The sequence below is a fragment of the Vanessa tameamea genome, chromosome 18 (assembly GCF_037043105.1).
Source record: "Vanessa tameamea isolate UH-Manoa-2023 chromosome 18, ilVanTame1 primary haplotype, whole genome shotgun sequence".
In the NCBI taxonomy this organism is placed as follows: domain Eukaryota; kingdom Metazoa; phylum Arthropoda; class Insecta; order Lepidoptera; family Nymphalidae; genus Vanessa; species Vanessa tameamea.
This window is the reverse complement of record NC_087326.1, coordinates 7,585,127-7,601,774: the sequence shown is the minus strand read 5'-3', so window position 1 is coordinate 7,601,774 and position 16,648 is coordinate 7,585,127. Positions and strand designations below refer to the sequence as shown.

The following is a 16,648-nucleotide window of genomic DNA, read 5'->3' as shown; positions in this document are numbered from 1 at the left end:
ATACTAATTACGTGACTAATTAATTTGGTAAAATTAATGACGCATTGAAGGATTCCCAGTATGTTTATAATGATAAAATTAGTCTTTATTTACCGATATTAGGTAGCTCGTTTGACCGCGTGAAATTGCGGCCGAAATGTAATTTCAAAACATTATTAATTTCAAAATTAATTGTCATCACGGCTTTATTCGCTGGTAGATCAAATGGAAATTAATTTGACGATGAATTAAGTATTAATTTGTGTGTAATATGATTTATAGAAACATATTGAGGTGGTCCAGTAGCACGAATGAATCTTAACCAGGATTGCAGGTTCAATCTGGCCAAGCACAACTGATATTTCTTGTGTTTAATTTACCTTAATAATTAATCTCATGGTCAGCAGTGCTGACTCGCTTACACCGATATGTATCCCAAGAAAGATAGAAGTAAATCAGTACGTTTTACTCCGCATAGTTCGCATCTTTCCTTGGGTTAAGATTGTAATAAAACTCTTGCCATTCATTTGCAGAAAAAAAAAACCAAAAAGTTACGTCAACATTATTTATTTAAATTCTATAAAATATCTTTTGACACTGGATTCTTTTGAAGTATTTTTTTTATTTCAAGTGAAGTTTGAACATATAATTTTTTGCTGTCTTCCTTGAAAGTATCTTTTGATATCAAAATAAAATATTTATTTATCCACGTTATTGCTATTTATACGCTTTGCATTTAATGTAATAAATCGGGATGATTTATTACTCTTGAACCCTGTGATAAAAGTTGCCTGTCAGATTTTGAAGCAGTATAGTTAATAAGTTTATTTGTATTTAATTTTTTGAATAAAAACATTGTAATTTGACAAAATTCCATCGTGTTATGTTGTAATGTACTTTTTAACAAAAGTTCAATATAAAATATCTTTAAATTATGATACAAAAGGCAATGGAGCGCACAGAACATGATATTGAATCAACAAAAACAAGTACAAAATTACAAGCGAATACATATTCTCGGAAGTGTGAATCGACACATCCATTTAAGCGAATTAACTATTTGATAATACGTCAAAAATGCTGCCACTTTCATTATTGAAGTATTAACAAATTGTTATTACTTTACAAATAGCCGGGATTTTGTCTTTGCTTTTATAATCAGAGGAACGCTCAGTTAAACAGACATCATATCAAAATGTAGGCAGAAACATTTATGGGTACTAGACATCGTGTTGTCGAACAGACGAAGGTTGATTTTAACACATTGAACAGTTAGATTGCAGCTGTTTAGTGATTTGGGTAATCTCTAACATTATCTTATCCACTTATCGTTATTAGTGTGGGTAGATTACGATAACCATCCCCTAGGATGATCTAGTATACATAAGTATTACGTACTGATTTAGATCCTTGTCGCATTAATTTATTTTGAGTTCAATCGGAATTTTATTCGTTAATTGCTAAACGTTAAAGATGATATAGGGACGCTGAAGTTACATTTGATTTAAATGATAAATATCAGCTACATTTCACGTAAATAAATATAAGTAGAGCTAAGATAGATATTCACAAAGCATATCATTCATGTATTAAAAGTAGCGGTTTCTAGAGATCTGCACAAAAATTTTGTTCCTTTTTCTAGAACTCATTTTTTATAATTTGGCACATGTGTGGTTGTTGAGGAAAATCATAAAGAAACCTGCATGAGTTGAAAGAAATTTTAAAACTTCCTTGCTCATGCACCCGCGCACAGCCTTAAAAATTAGAGTTTCGAAAGCTTTATTCATACGACGAAGAATTTTTCAAAATTTTACATTACGTTTCAAAACTTAAAATAGTTTATTTTTTGTGGTTTTGGTAATATTTGGTAGTACAAAGATGCCTATAATAATTATTGAGATCTGAAATACTACCTGATTTAAATATTGGGATAACTCTATTATGTTTCATGAGGTCAGGAAATACGCCACTAAGAATACAATCATTGAATATAATTACAAAGTAAGGTGAAATCACAAATCCACCACAAATCCGTTTTCATAATATCTAAGACAAATCTAAGCCAGATCGATTACGTATAAAGGCGAATATTTATACATTTAATTTGTTAAACATTAAATTGGAATGATATATTTATTTTGCAAGTACAAAGTTGGGACTGATTGCTAGTATTTAATGAAATAAAAGATAAAATTTATCACAGGTTAAAATCAATAATCACATTCCACTAGTATTTCTGTAATGCGTCCATGTTAAACTTGCAAAAAAATTTCGTTTTACGTAAAAGAAAAACCTCGTATAAACGTGTCATGTTTTCGTGCTCAGTTTAGATTTATAATCTTGGTATTGACAATACGCCGTTGTTCTTGAAGTTTACATGCGCCGATATTGTGATTTAAGTAACATATGGAAATTACAATGGTATTTGTCAAGCCTTAAATCAATGAAAGATCATTCAACCCAATGATGTCACGCATATATGACACCGATATGAAACAGGACCGTTATGAATTGAAGCCGTATGTAACCGTAAACGCAATTTCGAATGAAAACTTAACAGTATTTGTATTTATTTATGCGTTGAAATTGCAATGTTTTTTTATAGCAGCTCTCGATTTTACTGCAAGATCAAATTGGATGTATACCTTTAATTTATTCGTGTTAATTTTATTCCGTGTTCAGTATCTATATGATATTGAAATTTAATACGATTTACGTCTGTACCTGATTCTAACTTGTCATTTAGAAGTTAATTGGTGAACTTTATATATTCATGTATCTTTTGAATAGTTTCAGGTATTTGATAATGTCTATATGTAGTTGGGTCTTTTCGTATCTATTTGGAAAAAATGTATGATGTATAAAGGGATAAAATAATTTAGTTAATACTTCAATTTCCGGAACAGTACACTAGATACAATTCCTAATTAGTTGTTGCCATCAATAGGCACATTCTGTCTAAGAAAGTGTTAAGATATTTTTAACATCATTCAATATCTCATCAAATATGAACGTAAAGCAATTCCGCCAAGTGCAATAGTCAGGTGAACTAACAAAGAATCCATCGATGGCTCTTCCCATAATATTCAAGCACCGCGAAAATAGACCTGGCGAAAAATCGATATAAGGTGTGGGATGTCGAACCTCACTGTGACCCTTCAAAATTGTGTCAAGACTTATTAACTTCGCTTCTCTCATCTTATTGACGTGTTGTCTTTTAATAAATATTTTTGAAGTGACATCTCTCTTGGCGTGTTATGAAAAAAATATGATAGTGATTTTTTATAATACGCGCGCACAGGGTGACGTAAAAACTACACGATGCTCGCTAAAACGCCAGTTAAGTTGCTCGAAATAGTCAGCTTCACACGTTATCTAATTTCACTATGCTTATTTTAGTATAAATAAACATTGTAAATGCTTAAATTTGTATTTATCATAATAATAATTTTATGTAATTAATTATATGCATGCAATTAATAACTGCACTGTTTTTAATTACGCCGAAGAAGTATGAAGAACTACTCACGTGCGTACAAGTACACGCGCCGTAACGATCGTTTCATTCCCAAGGTGTGTTATAAACCATGAACTCACTAATTATCATAAAGTAACATTTGGCACACAAGCGTACCTTATTTTTATATTTATCGGATTTTGAAAGTTTTCTGGGATCCTGTTGCAATAATGCATTGTCCATAATAGAGTTACTGAAACTATGGAGTCTAGTATCGCATTTTCTCATAAAATCATTAATATTTTTTCCAAATATACATAACATTACAGAATATATAACAAGCTGGAACAGTCAACATCATTATTTCCTTAAATTTATGCCTCAATGATTCTTTAGCTCCTATGTTATAGATTGCGTGACCTTGCCATTTTCTGCAACACGAATATCATATGGATTGTGGCTGCGATACCCTAAAGCAATTATTAAAAACATTTCTTTAATACACGTACGAGCATAACCAAGACGAATATAACTCGTAGATCTTAAGCGAAAATTATGGGCTCATATCCAGGCAAGCGTCACTGAGTTTTCATGTGTTTAATCAGTGATTCTAATTTATCTGATAGTAGGCCGTGAAGAAAAACGTTGTGAGGAAACCTGCAAGTATCGGATGAAATCTAACAAATGTAATACTTTATTGTTCCCAGTACAGTCCATGTGAACACAATTTAAACTTAAAAATGTAATTGTTTTAGATAAGTCAATTAAAAGTAATTCAATTTATTATAGTTTGCTCTGTCACTTGTAGCTGTGACAAAAATAAATATTTTTGTTCAATCAAAACATGCACGTAAAAGAGAAATGTATAGGTAAAGTCTATATTTAATTTATAAAGCTGGCGACTTTGCATGTTTGCATGAACGCATTAATACCGGTAACTTGCTAGATTTCCTAGTGGTTATGGCTTTGTCAAGTCAAGCTCATTCGGGTAGGATACCTATCTACCTCTTAATTATCAGATATTTTACCGACGCATAGCAAAAATATCGTCAATAAAGTGTTTCGGTTTGAAAGATGAGTGAGTTAATCAACTATATCATGCTAGTTCCCAAGGTTGGTGGCGCATTGGCGATGTATGAAACGATTAATATTTTTTACAGTGCCAATACCTATGGGCGGCAGTGACCACTAACCATCTACCCATGTATCTACTGATATCATAAAAAAAAGATTGTAATAAATATTAAGCAAAATAGTCCGTCTATTGAGGAAGGGTATATAACTTCAGGCTTCAACCTTAAAAGCGTAGTGATAAATATAGAGATCAACCAATCTGGCAAACTGTACAGATATTCAGTTGATAAGAACTTAGATTATGTTCTAATGTGTTGAAACAGACATATACATATGGTCAAAATTGAACGTGGGTGAAACGGCGGGCCATAACTAGATAACTGAGCTATTAGCACGATATGGATGGATAATTTTACCCGTAGCCGTCATATGATATAGTTTTTTAATAAATACTAAAATAATTGACGGTAATTTACATAGTTCTGAAAACTATTATACCGATTCATATTATGTTACTTTCATTCCTATATTTGAGCTATAGATCGTACGTTCGGGCATTTTCCAAGCCGTCCAAACTATAAAAGATAAACAAAACATTTATAGTTTAAAAAAAATCAACAGTAAAGTTAACAATACCATACATTTTGCAACTGTTAGCAACTATTTTAATCTTTAAATAATGAAACAAAAAAACAATAATTAGAATTAAATTATGGTAACGAAGTTAATCATTGTCAAAATAAATTATGTATTAATTTTACGTTACTCTTTGAAATATTCTCGTATAATTAAAAAGATAATTTTCTTATAAGAAAAAAGGGCAGTTAGTGGACAGATTGCTAGGCTCGACAAACATTATATTATCATATTAATTTATACATATATTATTAATTGGGTTATTTGAAAGAGATTTTTAATTGAAATATATTTTAGTCCTTTTAACTGTCGTAAAACATTAATTTTATCCGTGTGGAATTGAGACGAGTGGTTAGTATATCATAAATAAGTTACTTTCACAAAAACAAAAATATTTCAGTGTATATTTAAAACTTTTATACAATAATGTTTAAATGAAACAGGTAGCTCGTTTTAAAAACAACAAAAATAAAACGAATGCTAAACTACAGTTTCCCGTTAAAAGTATCATCAATTAATTTGCATAAAGCATTTGTATAAACAAGACTAGGGTTAACTTCACTACGAGCGGCTTGAATTGATCTATCGAGATGTACCCAGGGGATGTATTAAGAGTTAACTGAATTGAACCGATAGCCGATGGAATAACACATTGATAAATTGAATAATAACCTTAATATTCAATTTATATCTATTATAAAATTTGAAAATTGAAAAGCGTTGTTTGTCTGTCATAATTTTTTAACATTTTTTTTTTTTAATTTTAAAAGTATAATATTAGGCTTAAGCCCAATAAATTATGTTAATAATACTTAAACTTATTCTATATAACTTCCTAAAATATTTTATTTTAATTTGGTTTATGATAAGTCTATTAGTAGTGTAATTTAAATTTGGTCTTGAATAAATAATATAATAATTTCAAATTTAAGCGAAGGAATTGACTGCTTTATTGTTTTTTTAAAACAACGCAATAACAATCAACAATAACAATTCAATACATAAAAAAAATTATACGCAAATCTCAACTCAAATAAAATATCCTATTTTAAACTCGGATAAAAATATGTCACAAATGGAAATCAAACTAAGATAAAAAGTGAAAAGCATAAAAGTTATAGATATTTTAAAATCAATAGTAAAAGTTCGAAGCTATAAATATTTTGTCGCCTACATAATATCTATTTTATCACATCTCAATAAAATCGCTCCGATATGAACTTCGAGATTGTAAAATTTAAAAATAGAATTAATTTATACAACGCGTTCAACGATCAGTTTACTTAAGATACAATCTATAATTGCTAGAGCTCACTCAAGCGATCTCGGAGTATGCAAAGTCAGTTAAGCAAAAATTCTGCTAAGACATTTTTTAAAACTATTTTTATTCTTCGGACCAAAACATCTGATCTTGGCATTTCATTTTAACTTTTCGGGAAAAGATCCAATTGCAATATTGAACTGAGATTTTTCGTTTAAGATAAGTGTTATTTTTATTATAATTTTCGATGTTAAAAACTAAGGTTGTGAATTTGAAGGATTATTTAGTTGAATGCAGGCTAAATGTAGGCTACATGTATGGTTATTTTCATTTTGGGGGCCTAGACAAAAGATAATATAAGAAAATAAATCACGTATTCGATTTATTATTTTATCAAGAATTGTCATATTGAATAGAACGAAAATTATCGAATGCACTTTATTTAGTCTACTATTGTATCATCTAACAACTTGTACTCATATATAAACGTATATGAAATATAACAGCTCCTATACTTAAGAGCAAAGATACTGCTTTGCTGTAAATCTTTTTGATCGATGTAAAGTTGTGGCTATTGTATGCAGAGGTAGGCTTTCCCTCTTGGTCGACAATGTAACTTGAGTCCTCTATAAACAAAGACAAAATAATAAACACATATATTTTAAAGAAAATTTGTTAACCAAATACAATATCACGTTAATTATTCATTGTATAATTAATAATTATTATTACTCGAAGAGCTCTTTAATTAATAATGTACGTGTATGTCGATGAAGTTGTGGCTATTAATAATGTAAATGTATATTATATTAAAATTAAATGACATTTTGGTCTCGGTGTAAACAACTATATTGCTTTTGAATATTATGAACAAATATTTTTCATAATTAAATATTTTATTTACAAGGACAATGTTTTTGTTTATACATGCTTAGTCAGTGAAACTCTACATAAATACTGTGAATTTTGACGATTACTTAAATCTAATAATTGCTGATGTATGAAATACAGATAGTACCCATATACTGGTCCCCACTTTGTGCTCAGACTAAATCCGCCACCCAGCGGAGCGCATACTGTGAAGGAACGTTGCAGGCTCCTAAAGCTTGAACGGAGAGCCGTAGCTTCGTGAACATAGTGTACATACATACCTTTAAATTAATTATATAATTCAAACTAATGATAAATTTGTTTAATATAGTAGTTATTTCTAAATTATCTAAAGCTGAACTCAATATTTTTTTCATATATATTTAAGTTAAATAATCATAAACGTGCTGGATTTCAAGTTTTCCTCATATTAGATATACTTGAACCTACTTGAAAAATTGAAATTTAATTTGTTTAGGATTTTATACATTAGTTTTTAAAATAAAAGTAAATTGTATTTTAATGGCGTTATAGTAGATTTCAACTGTTGTCAATGTTGCGAAGGTCTGTTCACTTATAAAGGCGCGCCTCCTACTTAAATTATCGGTGTATCTGTTACACCATATTGTTAATCAACCGCCAAACAACATTTGTTTTCAATTGGAAGGGTAAGTGAGTCAGTTTAATTACAAACAAAAGGAACATAACATTATAATTCCCACGGTCGACGAATCGACAGCGATGGTGTAAGAAGCTTTTAATTATATTTTAATACGTATATTTTTTCTTGATACACTAGAATCGAGCATAAAAAAATCAAGACACAATAATTATTATCATTTAAAAATAGAGTTCGGTCGATATTTTTTTTATGTGATAAACCGTTGTAGTTAGTCATCATTTAATTTCTAATACAACAATAGTAAGTGATTCCTTTGGATGGGTCTGTCCGGAATGCCTTCGGGATCCATAAGGCTTAACTGAATAGACTCGCTCAAGCGACCTCTAAGAACATACAGATAACTTAGTTTAGCAACAATTCGCCAGGGACAGTTATAACGGTAACTATGATTCCCGACTATACTCGTATAAATATCAGACTTTCTACATAAAGAATAAATAAAAGTATGTTATGTCTATATTAGCTAGCACAAGTTACCTTATATTTTATTAGCTGAACCTGCGGCTTTACTTCCGCGCCAAAATTCAACTTAATCTGTAAGTTGTAAGCGAGAAGAGGTAACAGACAGAGTTACTATCACGTTTATAATATACGTATAGAAATATTTGATATGTAAAAAAATATAATTGAATTTAAAGACACGAAGACTGAAACGAGAGTTGTAACGATGGCCAGTATGTGTAGCAGTGCCTCTTTAAATTATTTTAGTGAGCAATTTACCCGATAATAGTACGTACAATTTTCTTTATTAAAATATACACGATAAATATAATATGTGCAAAGACTAAAAACAGGTTCAGAACTCAACAAAGCGAGTTTGCGCACTGACATTGTCGGCATTACTCAAGCAAAGTTACGTTCATTTAAAATGAATAATGTCATCTCTGTACGTTATGTACTCGTAGGTTGTACACTTTACGAAGAAATTTCAAATATTTTTACTGCGACCTGGCTCATGTTAAACTTAGAATTAAGAGTGTTTTAGGTAGTAGCTAGTTCAAGTTATATTTTGTACTAGGGTGTGCAAATGTTAATCAAATGTGTTAAGAATTATACGCGTTTTTTTGTTTTTGTATTAAGTAAAGACTCAAATACAAATAGAACTATTTTGTTTCAAAATAGTTCGTATAAATAAACTTACTTATAACCTTTTAGTTCGTTTATATATTAGTCGTTTGTTATTCATGCATTCTTGAGTGTATATAAAATGATTTATTGTATTTTAATAATTCACACCATTTACATTAAGAATCCATACATAGAGATATCACTAAATAATATATATATATAAGTTTGAAAGTGGCACCGGTAACCGAGAAGCTATCTGGAAACCGGCTGTCTTGGTATGGGCATGTTATGCGGAGGAATGAGGATCATGTTGTGAGAAAAGTTTTGAGAATGGATGTCGATGGATATAGAGGTGGGGGACGACCCAAGAAACGATGGATGGATTGTGTGAAAGACGATATGGTTAGAAAGATTTTTACTAGTGAGATGACGTCCGACAGAGAAGTGTGGAAGAAGAAGACATGCTGCGCCGACCCCAAGTAAAATTGGGATAAGGGCAGGAGGATGATGATGATGATGACATAGAGATATCACATCGATTTTATTCACATAATGATAAACTTTATTACTATGAAAAAATTATTATTATCGCTCAGATCCTCAGGGTCGTAGCGTGAAATTATATATAAAGTATTTTTTCAAATCGGATTGTACTTCATGTGTGTGGTTTTACTATTAGAAGAAAGGTGTGCGAGCCAGTGCAACAACAGGCACAAGGGACATAACGTCTTAGCTTCCAAGGTGGGTGACGCAATGGTGATGTAAGGAATGGCCAATATTTCCTACAGCGCTAATGTCTATGGACGGTGATGACCACTTACTATCAGGTGGCCAATTTTCCCGTTACTCTACCTACAGTATAAAAAAATTCCCTTCGTTGGTCATGTAATGTAGATTAAAATTGTCTTTTAGACTATAAAATTCAAATTTGAAATGAATACTTTAGAAGATATCACCGTTTCCAAATTATGTTTAAGCAAAAAAACCATACGCTGCGGTCCGGGCGGTCGGATAACTGGCTGTATCAATATAATCATGACTGTGGCAGTTAAAGTTACTCAAATTTGAATTTATGAGCGGTGGATTAATATTGAGCTTCATTAGAACGACGATTCAAATATTTTTTTATATTATTCGCAAAAGACACAGAGTACAATATACATACTGATAAATAAAAATTATAAAATAAAAATACTTGCTTCATATTTTTATAAACTTACTTCTAATTTTATTTATTAATAAGTCACTAGTTACTATAATAGATACAATTTTAGTTCAATTGATTATTTATTATTTTAGTTGAATAATTTTATTTATATATAATAAAAAAATCATTATTTTTTTTTATGTCGGTAAATAAAATTGAAGTTTATATTTGTTTTAGCTCATATTATGAATATATTTCAGGCCTAGCGGATATCCAGAGTTTTTTATAAAATTGGATACAATAGTCGGGAAAACTATTTTAATATTCCAACATGAAACTTTTCATTTCACGTTGTTCTACAGCTGTGGGAACATTTAGCTCTAGGCAACGTGCAATTTTTACGAATACGAATGAGCAGACTGTATTATGTTCATATTTTAAGTAATACAAATTAGATCAAAACATTTTACTATTCGTTAACACAGTCAATTGCACCCTAAGTAAAGTAAAAATTAATAATAGCCTGTAATTGATCCACTGATAATAGCTCTACTAATAGCTCTTCTCCTTTTAAGGAAAAGCTTTAAAACTTCGTTCACCACTCTGCTCCCACGTGGTTTAAGACAATTGGCAGAGTTTTCTCCAACTCACCTTCCTACCATCGAACTGAAGAATTGTTGGAGTGTCTTTTCTTCGGCAAAGAATCGAATGCGACGGAACAGCTGGTCGGTGTCGTTGATAAGCCGAAAAATGATAGTAAGCACTGCCCATAGACATTGGCGCGCTAAGAAATTTTAACCATTGTAGCTAAGATGTTATGTCCTTTGTGTCTGTAAATTGTACTCAGGGGGGCTTGCACAAAGCCCTTCTATCAAATGTCTATGAAATTCCAAAGCAACGGATTAAATATACAATACATATAATAAATTGATACAAACAATTTAACTTCGCTTAATTTGCCTTATAATCAGAACTAATTAAAAGAAGCACTAATAAGAATGAATATTCATTACATTTTACATACATTAGCAGCCTGTAAATTTCCCACTGTTGGGCTAAGGCCTCCTCTCCCTTTGAGGAGAAGGTTTGGAGCATATTCCACGACATTGCTCCAATGCGGGTTGGTGGAATACACATGTGGCAGAATTTCGTTGAAATTAGACACATGCAGGTTTCCTCACGATGTTTTCCTTCACCGCCGAGCACGAGATGAATTATAAACACAAATTAAGTACATGAAAATTCAGTGGTGACTGCCTGGGTTTGAACCCGAAATCATCGGGAAGATGCACGCGTTCTAACCACTGGGCCATCTCGGCTCTCAATGAATGAATATTCACTAAACGAATATTCACTAAAAGAATCATTTCGCTTTAATTTTTTAAATATACTATTTAAAAATTAATATATTCTATAAACAAGCAAAACAACAACGTATTTTCAAAAAAAAAAAAACTTTACAAATACACTTGATTAAAAATATTATTATTCAACTCGAATAAATACAGTGGTAAAGGGTTGAAACGATTTTGGTGGCGGATGAAGTTTTAATGAAAAAAATTTAACCTTAATCGCCAAACTGTCCGCAACATTTATTTATAAGTTCCTTTTGTAAAGATTTTAAAAAAACATTGGCGAAATTAAGCTTGGAACCCATTTAGAAAGTTTATTCAAGAGACTAAAGAACTTGTTCGCTTTAATTGGCAACTTGTTTGAATAATAGGGCTTAGGGACATGTATTGGGAATTGTTTTACGGTTTCATTACCAAGAAATACTGTATAAGATAAACACAAATATGTCGCGCTGAAGGCCGGTAAAAACTTATAACTTATTTTTACGGATACATTTAAAATTTGATAAAATTAATGTTTGATACAAGTAGTATCGGGTAAATAAAAGGATAAAAAAGGTTCCGACGAAATGCGAACCTCCTTCTTTTTTTTGAAGTCGCTTGAAAATAAGAAACTGATTACTACTTATTTTATCATATACCATTAAACCGCAGAACTGATTTAGCTGAAATTTGGTATGGAGATAGTTTGAGACCCGGTGAAGGACGTAGACTACTTATTTTAATTTACCCCTCGAGGCCGTAAAATAGGCGGTGACGGCTTGTGTGCTATAGATAAAGTTTTATATAAATTTCGCGCGGTTCAGCTAGTTAGTTTTTAAAGACACATTTTCTTACTAACGGGAATATACATTGTATTCGCTTTTAATTATGTATCCGCTTTTGTTGGGTCATTATAATGTTCCGCGCGTTCCATTTGTCCTTTGTTTTATTTATAATCTAAGATGAAACAGCTTATAAATGTCTTATGGAGCCTCAATTATCAAGTTTTAGATTTTATTCCACGGTACTATTATTGAAATGGGTTTCTGGATGTACACGCAGATTTTCTTATGATTATTTTCTTCACCGACAGCCACGAAGTGAATTAAAAAACGTAAAAAATACATGAAAACAGTTGTTTATTTGGATTTTAACCCGCTGTCTTTTTATGCCTTCATCATATAACTCCATTAAAAATTCGGAAATGTGGGCCAGATTCATTTCAATATAGACCTTTTTCATGTCGTAACTTTTGCGTACAATCGCTTTTGTTTCATGTATTGTTCAGAGATTAGAAGGATTTATTGAATGACCTGTAATTGACCTTTGCATTAATTTTGGTCATACCCACTCTGCGAATAGAATTAAAATAAAAATAATTACGCAACTTCATTGAACAGTGAAACACGATTCAGTGGCGTCAGTAAATAATTATGGCGATGAGTACTTTTTATTTATGAAATGAGTTTACATGTGGCCATATACGGGGCCATAATTTGGCGTGGCTTAAAATTGTTATTATTATCAAAGTCAGGGTCGATGGATTTAGCTACAATCGATAGAAAATATAAACGTTATTTAAATAAATTCTAATATTCATTTTAATTTGTTTCAGATACGACATACAGCGGATATAACGATTTAATTAGATTTTAAAATTATATAAATCAACAAATAAAGCGCCTTCAATTAACCCTAAAATATCGTGATAGGTAGATTAAGTAATAATTACAATAAGTGAACACAAGTGCCAAGTCGCGTTGTTCGGTGTGCCGCGCGTGTATCTGTGAATGCATTTAGTGAGACAGTCAACAACTGTGACGTTTATGGGAGCTAATAATCGGACTGTTTATACATTATTATCTAACATTTGAAGGATAGGTATTTCGTGAACAGTCGGTGGTATTCGGCCAGACTGTGCCCGGTCGGCAAGATTGAGGTGGTGGCCGGGTGCGGGTGGGGTAGGCGCGCGCGCGTGCGGCCTCTGCACGCGCTGAGCCGCGCGGCCGGCATGTTGGCATCGCAGCGCTCGCAGTCGTGCAACGAGGAAGGCGCGTTCTTCGGTGCGCGCGCGCTGCGCCGGCCGCGCGGCAAGGGCAGCGGCAGTCCGCCCTGCTAGGGGTACGCCATGTCGCTGCGCAGCCTACACCGGAGGCTCTCCTCCGCCAACAACACGTAAGTCATCTGTTTTAGTTAATGAAGTAAAAATATTTAAACGATGTCCTGAAATAAATATGCAAATTTAATAAAGGGAAGCTTAACTTCAGAGGATTTCGTGATTTGTTAAGGGCTCCTTACACCCGAATGATTTATAGGTACATAATTTTAGTATTTGTTTCTCTTTTGTGAAACTATGTTATTTTATATTTATTTTTAATGTCTTATCCATTAATAACTACATTGATGTACCCGCTGATGCTATTTATAGCTGAACCGGTACTGATTTACGCGAAGTTTGAAAGACGATCAAAATCCGCTTTTACTACGACTGATCAAAACGTTGAACAGGCAAGCATCGAGATGTGAATATTCAATTACCTACTAAATCTGGAGCTGAGTACGGCGAAAAGTTTATTGACAGCGACTTGCAAAAATAGACCCTACCTCTTTAGAATAAAATATATTTTTCATATCCTGATTTTTACACGAAAATGCTTGGCGGTTCAACGGGTAAAACGTATAATTTATTTAAATTGTTCTCACCAAAACAGATTAATAAAGACAATAATATACGATACGCAAATTAATCGATACATTAATTGAAAACTAGAAAATATGTAATTTAATAAACATTGGATATAGATGTACTCATACCAAATTTATCAGAAATTTGTAATCAATACAGCTTAAAAACAAATGAATCAAAATTTTAGTAGACCAACACACTATCTTAGGAAATCTATGAGCGAGTAACGTCTTGTTGTGCCGTTGATCAAAAAATTAAGTTTAAAAAAACAATTTTTAAGCTTACTATATGAAATGAAAGAAATATACAATTTACTGTTTCTTTAAAGTATAAATACTTGTCTAGACGCTTAAGTCTATTAGTATAGCTATGACAATAAAATTAGTAGATCATTAGTACTAATAGTGCTAGATTAGCACGAGATGGTCTCAGCACAATGTGTGTGCAAATTCAGAAGCATTCTCTATTCGTGCACTCTTATAATCCGATTGACAATCCGAAATTATAATCAACAGTTTTACGTGTTTTATGAGGCACGGGGAAAGTTAGATTGTAAATACGGTCAACTTCCAAACTCCGCGCTGCTTCTTAGATTTTTATAATAGAAAAACCCTTCAACTTTTATTGATCTAAACGGGTCGGTCGGACGGACCCGGCTTCATTGCAGGATATCCTACCTAATAGCTTATTATGTCAAATATTAAGTCACCAGTAAAATGAAGAAAGGAAAGAAATCGTACCATACTGTAGAACCTATATATATTATATTTATGTCTAATGCACGTGTAGAGCGATAAAGTCAATTATTTTTAAAAGCCACATTTCTAACCCAATCATAAGACGAGTCAATATCGATTTCTCTTCATTCGATCTTGTTAAGAAAATAATAGATGTGTATCGAATAAAAAAATATATGTGGGTATTTCACAAACAAATGATATTATAAATATAATTGATTGAAAAGTTCAATGGAATAAAAATTATTATCTCGATAAATATTGCACTATACTTACTGTACACAAATGCTATAAGCTCTTTGTATGTAAAACTGGAATAGCCGATAGAGGCCTTAATTATATTAAACCAATCATATCAATAGCCGTTTGGTGATCGTTTCTATATCGTTTTGGTAGATAAGGGGATTATTACGTTAAAATTATAGTTGTAGGACAGCGCAATGCATCGTTAGTCGCCATTTAATATCATTGATTTGTAAAAATCGACTTTAAAATTTTAGTTTCATCGCACTCAAAGAAGTTTTTTACTAAAATTATTACACCTGATTGAGACAAGGGGAACTATTCAGCGTCAGCATTGTTACGTATGACGTGTTGCATTCTAATTCGGCTTTGAAGTTCACATCGCGCCTAATTATGCTGTACATAAGAAATTAAAGCGTTCCATCGAGGCGAAGGAAACTCTATTTGTAAAATGATAGTGGAGTTACGTTCTTATTTGCGTCAGCAATGTTAAGAATTTAAAACGAATGGTATTTTTATTTTAAAAGTAATTAAATGTGGTGCCTTTTAAAACTATACGTTAAAGAGAATTAATCACATTACAAAGAACAGTCTACAATTACTGTGTACGTGTTTTATAAAAACGCTTTACATCGTATTTTTAGACGCGGTCGCAAAAAATCTTTTACCGCCCAACACATTTACCCTTGTACTCATAAAGGAAGTCTCATCGAACAATACTTTTCCCTTCGCCTTAAAAAGATAAAGTAGAAAAGATATGACCGGTCTTTTAGTTCTAACCTTTTTAATTTTTCAAAATTATGCATAATATATATATATATATACATATTTATATATATGTATATCGGACATTGAAAATAAATAAACTGAATATCGAACTGTATGCAGATATTTCTGCGTTGTAGAAAAAGGATCTGAAACTCTGAACTGGGGAAAATCACAAAAACACTATGAATGTATGTTTATCTACAAACTATAAACGAAATAATTTTAACTATCTAAAATTAAATAATGAATCGGATAAGCATTAATTAAAAGAGTGTTTTTTTTTTACGACAATTTAATAATAATAAATATTGGACAACATCACATACATTACTCTGATCCCAATGTAAGTAGCTAAAGCATTTGTGTTATGGAAAATTAGAAGTAACGACGGTACCACAAACACCCAGACTCAAGACAACATAGAAAATTAATGAACTTTTTCTACATCGACTCGGCCGGGAATTGAACCCGGGACCTCAGAGTAGCGTACCCATGAAAACCAGTGTACACACTACTCGACCACGGAGGTCGTCAATCCTTCTAAAATACCTGAAAATATAAGTATGTGTATTATTAGTCTTGATCGGCCGACTAATGTAATAACGTAGCATGAACAGAAGTGACTTAGTAAAAATCGAAATTGTTATTAGCATTCTTCATGTTTATTTACATGAAAGAAAATCTATATTAATGATTTCATAAAGTA

At 31.8% G+C, this 16,648-nt stretch overlaps 1 protein-coding gene across 4 annotated transcripts in view; it reads left to right on the top strand.

The window, feature by feature from the left end:
* The window catches only part of Ih (I[[h]] channel), a 242,028-nt gene that overhangs the window by 21,527 nt on the left and 203,853 nt on the right, over positions 1–16,648 (top strand). For all 4 annotated transcript variants that reach the window (XM_026635627.2, XM_026635610.2, XM_026635641.2 and 1 more), the window contains exon 2: positions 13,124–13,683. In XM_026635627.2, the coding sequence (XP_026491412.1) occupies positions 13,637–13,683 (47 nt within the window). In that variant the 5' untranslated portion in view covers positions 13,124–13,636. The remainder of the gene's footprint in view (positions 1–13,123; positions 13,684–16,648) is intronic.